At 33.3% G+C, this 8,533-nt stretch overlaps 1 protein-coding gene across 1 annotated transcript in view; it reads right to left on the bottom strand.

Annotated features, from left to right (window-relative positions):
- The window catches only part of LOC117175912 (disco-interacting protein 2), a 132,678-nt gene extending 124,577 nt beyond the window's left edge, over nt 1-8,101 (bottom strand). The window contains exon 1 of the mRNA XM_033365754.1: nt 6,078-8,101. Within this exon, the coding sequence (XP_033221645.1) occupies nt 6,078-7,971 (1,894 nt within the window). The 5' untranslated portion in view covers nt 7,972-8,101. The remainder of the gene's footprint in view (nt 1-6,077) is intronic.
- Nucleotides 8,102-8,533: the final 432 nt, after the last annotated feature.

Genomic DNA, 8,533 nt, shown 5'->3' on the forward strand with positions numbered 1-8,533 from the left:
TGAGGTCGGATTCGGATTCAGCGCAGCAAAAACCTTCGGGTATACTAGGTCTGGTCTCTGGTTCCGGACCTTTGTCAAATTTTGTCGGCCTGTGTAATCCACCATACTTTGATGTAATCCAGAGTAATCCTCTCCAATCCGGCATAATCCTAACTTATTCCGAGTATTACTATATATGGATTTATCCTTAATCCAGACTAATCCAATCTAACCCAGATTAATCCAAATCGGATGGAGCGGATTTTTATGATTTGTTTCCTCCTAGACCCAGATGTCCCAGATTAACAGACACTGAACAGGTAATAAGGAGGAATTTAGATATGTACTTCGCTTGTCAGTAGGCATACATATAGAAGCACGTACCATAAATTCAGAGAGACGATCACTTATCATTTACTTTTTAGCTACACACACGCTTTTAGCTTACTTTCAAATCTATCTCACGATCAGTTAGTTCATCCTTAGCCTAGCCTAGTTCATAGCTCCTAGCTCATACGTCGCTTTGCTTTGTACCAACAAGCATTGATTTCAGACATTGCCGAAGTTACCAACCATAACTTACTCAGACACGCGATCCCTTACATTTACAACTTACAGTTATACACTTACACTCCTTCCTACCTTTCCACATACACACCACGAAAATACTCTACAATCTACACAAACACACACACACACACACAAAATAGGTATATGGATATTGTATAAGCTTAAGGGCCTGTCGATATATGTATCTATCGATAAATCAACTGTCAGTTATACATAAGTAGTACCGCATTCTTCGTTAATCCATCCTAATCAGAAATCTCCCTGCTATCTGGTCCAAAGTCTTTTAATACAATCTCAAAAATGTTCTAAACTATCAGATTTGTTTTGTATAATTCTGGGTGAAACTTGTAAGTTTTAAAACCATTTTTCAATTTTCAACACAAGTATTGAAACGTCTGAGCAGGTTTGTAAAATCAATACCCAGAAGTGAGAGACTGTTCAGATGAACAGCTGCTTAGATGCATCAATGTGAGTATTCTTTCCATTGATAGAATAATAAAAATATATTTTTAAATGATATTAATGTACTTTGAATTATTAAAATGATTTTATTTACAGAAAACCAGTTCTGACAAAATGCATCGCCAGTCTTAATAAAAGGTATATTTGTAATCATTATAAATATTTGCATTTTTGAGTTAGTACTTGTTTCTAATGTGATATCCAAAGAAAACTTCAAAAATATGTTGTACAGTGTTTATAATGGTATTATTGCATTAATTTCAGAAAACTGTAGACAAAAGGCACTGAAAACGGCTTGGCACCGAAAGGAAAATTACAATGCTTTGATCGAAGTGTCAAAAACCTATTATCTGTGATAAAAAAGAGCTTCTTAGCTGAGATAAAGAAAGGAATAAACAAGCACTGAAATAAATATAAATGGTTTCTAAATAAATTTTGTAAATAATCCACAAAAAATCAAAGTTCAATTTTTTGTAGATGGTGATAAGTGATCAACATAAAATATTCTGACGCATAACATAAACTCTGAGAGAAATATCTTTTTGCGTTCAAATTTTTCTTGAAACAACTGGAATTCCCTCTTAAATTGAGGTCAAAAGGATTTCCATTTGTCTTAAAGAGAATCATCGTTTTGCGGCAAGCATTATCTTTTTATGACAAACTTTACCTAATCTGGTTGCCAAATAATGCTCTATGTGTGAAAAAGATATACACTTGTTTCAAAACAAAACATACAAGATGACTATGTTTTTGATGTAAGACAACTTTCTCTCTTGAGTGCATACTAACTAAGAATGGGACTTTTTAGGATTGTTGACCAATTATCAACACTACTGTTTATTAGCTATCACAATCTACAATTGATACTACTCTGACCAACATCTAAACATCTTCTTGAATTTATTTCATGATTCTGCATCATAATTTACATACTAACTAAAAATCAGACTTTCTAAAATGTTTGACAATTGAATTGCTTTCAATATTCATATTGCTCAATTCAGTTATTTCACAATCACTACCTATTCAGAAAATATTCATTAAAAGTGACGACTACTCACACAAAAAGAGGACTGTAATGTCAAATGAAAAACTTATTTGTATACAAATTTCACTTCCGTTAGACATTTAAGGTATCGGCTTGCATATACAAGATTATATGAAATTCTATTGCTGAATTCAGGGATGAAAACTAAAGTCAAAATTGCTAAAATAAATTTTACAAGCAAGTTTCAAATTTTAATCCATTCTATTACAAGTTAAATAAACCTTTCGACAATCAACTGCTGTATTTATATTTCGATGCTTAAAAATTTACGATAGGAACTACAGAAAATCAGAAAAATAAATTAATTAAATTGTAATATTGAAAACTTCGCAGACTAAAATTTTCACAAAAGAAGGTAAACCGGATGATTTTTTAATGGAAATAAGGAATCTTCAACCAAAAAAAAAAAAAAAAATAGTTTTTAACAATTTAGTTTAACTTTCAACCAAATAGTTGCATTTTTAGCCAAAAAAGGTAACATTTTAACCAAATACATTTTTAATAACAAAAAAATAACTTTTTACGGAGAGGAGCATTTTCAACCAAAGAGATTTTCTTCTCAAATGATTATTCTTGAACTGAAACAGTTAAATTTCAGTTAAAATTTGATTTTGATAAAAAAAACATCTTTCAACAAAATAGTTCAATTTTCAACTAAAGAGATGAATTTTTAACAAATTAGTTAAACTTTCAACCAATTAGTTCAATTTAAAACCAAAAAGACGAATTTTATAATAATAAAGACAAGTTTTTAACAAAATACATGAATTTTTAAAACGAAAAGTATAATCTTCCACTAACAATATAAATGTACAATAATGAATGGAATAGTTCAATTTTCAGTTAAAGAAATTAATTTTTCACCAAAAATGAAATGAATTTTTAACAAAACTTTCATCCAAATAGTTAAATCATAAGTGGATTACTCTGAATTACTAGTCGGTTACTTGGATTACCTGAATTACTTCGAATTATTTGAATTACAATTAGATTGATCCAGATAAAAGTGGATTTCCTGGATTAGAATTGGATTACTCCAACTCACAATTGGATTAAAATTGAATTGCAAGTGGATTACCAGATTTGTTTCCCCTCGTTTGTTTATACTAGTTCATTCGATTAATCATAATGTAAAAGAAACTCGAATTTAAAAAACTGCTCACATCTGGGACAGACCAGATGTATATGATACATCTGTTATAGACCAGATGTAAACGGTTGAAAATTTGATGGCTTCATTTCAATTAATTTTAATTTCATGTTCCGAATCTTCTAATTCCCTTCTTAAGACAAATATATCAAAATTCTGAACAAATGTATGATTTATCGAATGTCTTGGTATACACAGTTTTTAAAAATAGCTCTCTGAACTTTAAAGGTACATTCTTGCCATTACATGCTTTTGAGTTCCATTTACATCATAATAATTATTAAATTAACGGGCACTTTGGCATTTTACGAAATGTCATGATATATTGAACATGGGTTTTCATGTTCGGTGAAGTTGATTTATTACATATTTTACTTATTATTTTATTTATTTAGTCGCGACGATGCGAATGAGCGGTTGAACGCGGAAATTCAATATTTCAAATACTATATGTTATAATTGTTAACAAAAATAATCAATTATTTTTTCATATAAATATTTTAAAAACGGAAGAAAACAAAGCTCTGAATTACATATCTAAAAATATTCGATAAAATTTAATTATAATCAAGTCACACTTTTATACTTACACTTTTATATAATTTATTTACTCTTTTATATTATTCAGAGTGGCTTCATCAATAATTTCAATTCGATATCCAATTGCATTTTCAATAAGTTTGTGAATTAAGTGAATACGCAAGATAATACATTTCATGAGCAACTGCACAACAATAATTGATAACAAAAACAATTGTGATCTGAAATACTAATAAGATTACGTAAACAATAAATTCCTCAGTTCAGCATTATTTCTTTGCCTCTGATGTGCAGAAATTTAATAAATGCAAAAAGACCGAGTTGTTTTTAATTTTTTTCAATTATTCAAAATAATTTTCAATCTGATGTGAGCAAATAAAAACAGTACTATTGGCTTCAAAACAGAAATCTGTAAAAGTAATCCTTAATTTTGAACGAAATCCTGTGTTATTTATAGTTAGGACTGCCATCGTATATTTGATTCTAATTTTTTTCTGGAACATCGATTTGCTATAAACAACAAAGTTTTTATATTAAATCAATATTTCATAAAAAATGTTAAATAAAATAATGAATTCAATTCCCATTTTCTGAATTTCTTAAAACTAACAACAAGCATAGAAATGTCAATTTTCACAGGAAAAGAAAGTTTTATTTTTTATATTCTTAATAAAATTTTATTTGAATCAGAGGATTCTTATTCCGAGAAACAGAACGCTTGTCATGCCTGGTGGACCAAAAGAAAATCTAACCATAAACTGGTACACGATATCTCTTTAAATTCATCTCAATGCGATCTAAAAGGATATCAACTCAATTTTTTTGAAATATAATTATTATAACTGTTATTTTGATTGTTAACAGTATTTTCGTTTTTGATAAATAGGATAGATGAATTTTTTCGAAAACGGTTAAATTTTTAACCACGAAAGATAAGATTTCAATCAAAATCCTTTCTACCAAAAAAAATGAATTTTTAATAGAAAAGGAGGAATTTTCTATTCCAAAAAACGTATTTTCAAGCAAATAATTACATTTTCAAACAAAGAGACGAATTTTTAACTAAAATTATGATCCTTCAATTGAAATATTCGATTTTTCTATTAAAAATGAATAAAACGAAGATTTTTCAACAAAATAGTTCAATTTTCAAAGAGATAAATTTTTTAACTACAAAGACAAATTATTAACAAGATAAATGAATTTTTTAATCAAATTGTTTAATTTTCCGCTAAAAAATATATATTTCCAATAAAAAACGGATTAGTTCAATTTCTAGTTAAAAAGTGAGTTTTTCCCAAAAAGCGAAAGCAAGTTTCATCAAAATAGTTCAATTCTCAAAGCAATATGTTATAAATGATCGATATTTATAACCACAAAAATTTGATTTTCCACAAAAACTTCATTTTGAACCACATAGTTGCATTTTTAACTACAAGTTAAAGTATTTATTAAATTTTTTTTTAATAATTAAAAAAAATATCTTTCAATAATATAGTCAAATTGTTCAACCAAAGAGATTAATGATAAATCTGATATGATAAATCTAAAATGCTAAATTTGCAACACACAAAAAAAATGATTTTTTAACACAGTAATTCAAATTTTAACAAAAAAGGCCAAATTTCAGCAAAAGAGAACAATTTTTTATAAAACAATAAATTTACAAAAAAAAAAAAATATTTTTCGGTAAAAGAAGAAAACACCTTCATCCAAATTATTCAACTTTCAAGCCAAAAGAAGCATTTTTGGTAAAATAGTTGAAATTTTCAATAAAAAAACATGAATTTTCAACAAAAAAAGTTAATTTTCAACTAAAATGAATAATCTTCAACTGAAATAGTTAAATTTTCAGTCAAGGAAAGTAATTTCCAACCACAAAGACAAATATTCTACGAACCGGTTGAATTTTTGACTAAAATTATGAATCTTCAATAAAAAATAATTGTTTAACAAAGTGGTTCAATCTTCAACCAAATAATTGAATCTTCAAGAACAAAAAAGATGCATTTTTAAATAAAACAGTTGAATCCTCAACCAACGAAGATTAATTTTCAACCAAACAGTTCCATTTTTAACCAGAAAAGATTTCTACCTCAAAATAAATTAATTTTTAAATCGAAAATTAAAAAATTTCAAATTTACTATCCTAGATAGCTTTTTAAACTATCTCTTAGACCCAATTCCCTGACTTTTGCAAGATTATACTCAAACCCTCTGGCTTTTTTCTGAGCAAAAAAATTCCCTGATTTTCAGGTTTTCCCTGACCTATGACCACCCCGGGAATTAATTAAAATCTAGTTTAATTGCAGTATATAATTCTCTTACTGCAAGGTCGTCTGCGGAGTGAGGATCGTTTTCTCGCCAAGTAAACCGGTTGCCCTCTACAGTTGGCCCTTTTCAATTGCGACTTTCTTCTCAAAGGTCGCCTCCTAGGTCCACTAATTTCACCCGACCTCTGTCCCTCCAACAATAAAACCACAGAACAGCTCCTAACACTTTCGCTACTTTCATCATCCACACCCACACCCACCCCCACCCTAGAGTTGTTTTCCTTCTTACTATCCACAAAAAGCACCACTTCCTCGGTTTCGCTCTCACTCGAAGAAGACAAACACTGGTACCTCGATCCTACACCATTCCTCAAACTAATCTCCCCCGTTTGCGCATCCTTTTTTGAGAGAAACCCCAAAAACTGACTGCTTGCAAAATAGTTCCCACGACTCCCAGCTTTCGCTGTCTTGTCCCCGCGAAACACCTCGCAGAATATCTTGTCTTCATTAAAATCACTTATCTTCGGGGCTGGTTGCGCTTTATTAAATCGCGAACTTGCACTCGAAGTCGAGGAATCAATCGTGGAAGAATCCACATTTTTATTGTTCATTTTAAAATTTTGATTTTCATTTCTCGAGTTTGAGTTGGAACCATCTTCGTTTCTCACCCTCTCGTCAAAATCTCCAGACAAGAGCAGCTTCCGGTCGTCGAACTCGTCTGAGTGGTTCGAAGACCAGTCGTTCGATCTCTCCTCGAGGTCACGTCTCTTCATATCCCCCTGTACGTGATCCTCTGGAAAATATCTGACCTCTCGCCAAACCCTGCCTTTCTGCCTTCCCGAGCGACGCCTCTCTGGAGGCACAAACCACACAGGACTGCCGGGAACTCTAGGCTTTGAACTGGTCACTATTTTCTTCCTTCTGGAACAATAGATCCTTCTCCTAGATCCAGTCTTACCAGATCTACCAGATCTTCTCATCGAAGCTATTGCTGTCCTTTCAAAGTATCCTTCAGTGCTGATACTAGGTGCTGGCTTCGAGCCTTTTTTTCTTCGAAAAAGTCCATTCTTGGTCGTTACTGCCGCAGCTCTCAAGTCAGTAGTCAATCTCGAGATGGATAGAGAAAAACTGAACCCAGTTCTGCTTCCATCTCTGGACGAGTCACTCTTTGGATTCTTTTCCGGGGCAGATGCAGTCCTAATCACGGGTCTAGGTTCCTCATCTTTTGACGAACCCTCGGTTCCTCGACCAGAGGAGAATGAGTGACTCGGAACAGCAGCATCTCGCCAAACTCGACCCAAAGTCACACCGCTGACAAGACTGGAATTGTCTTGAGAATAATTCTCTTCTCGGAGTTGCTCACCATTTTCTGCAAGAATCACCTCTTCCTCCTGGTAGACTTGTCTCTGGGAGACGGGCGAATGGGGAAGGTCAATCAGAAGAGAGAGTTCAATATTTCTTGGGGGAGGAGGTGGAGGAGCTCTTCTTTCGAGGTTGCTCTTTGGTTGATGTCGCTTTTTCTTAGATAATTCGTTTCTCGAGTCAAACTCCCTGGAAGAATGAATCGAGTCAATCTGACTAGACGAAGAGTCCATCTTTTTCTCTCTCGATGAATAGGAATCCTGGTGGATCCACTCATCGTAAACGATTGTCCCATCAGGGGAATCAATCCTCTTCTCATAGTCAGTGTTGTCCTTATCCTCGATCTCCTCTCTGCAATGAACATGAATTTTAGGACTACTGGACTGGACTAATACCTTGGACCTTGCCCTGGGATCTGCAGGATCTTGATCAACCTTTTGGAGCCTGTGTCTCCTTTTTCCCCGATCCAGATAACTTTTCCTGATTGAAATTCGCTTGAAGGACTCGCTGCGCTCGAAAGAAGGCTCGTCGCGGTCCTTCCTCCGACCGACGAGCCTCCTGAGATTCTCAAAGGAGAGGGCTCTCATGTTTAGGTTTACAAACCAAACAGTAACATCTTTACCGGCTTTTTGAAAGATTGACTATAGTCTTTTTGTACTAGCATTAGGCTCTTATTGTATATTGATTCGCGACCCTGAATACTCTCGCGTCAAATTATCATCCCTATCATCCTTAAACGCTTCATGCCAGCTCCTCGAACTACTCTCCTCTTCTTCTTCGATGTAGGCCTTCTTCCTCCTTTTCTCCCGCATATCTCGTACGACCCGCTCTTTTTCTAGACAAGGTCTCCAAGCGAGATTCGAATCGGCTCCGGTTTCCTCGTCTTCAGCAGAAATCCGAGTCCTTTCGCTTTACACTTTGCTTATACTCTCTCCTCTCGCGCTTTCTTTCTGTCCATCAGATGAAATCTGTTCCGCTGATGCGAAAGCTTCTCCCAACTTTTAGCAAACCACTTCTCGTTTGCGTTTGGCTCTTTGCTTTTGATATTCTCTTCTCCGATTATGATAATAGCCGGTGGATGGGGAAAGGAGGTAAGGTATCATGGCACCGCATTCCGAGCACTTTTACTTCTTGATGGGACACTAGGAA

Source organism: Belonocnema kinseyi, chromosome 7, assembly GCF_010883055.1.
Source record: "Belonocnema kinseyi isolate 2016_QV_RU_SX_M_011 chromosome 7, B_treatae_v1, whole genome shotgun sequence".
In the NCBI taxonomy this organism is placed as follows: domain Eukaryota; kingdom Metazoa; phylum Arthropoda; class Insecta; order Hymenoptera; family Cynipidae; genus Belonocnema; species Belonocnema kinseyi.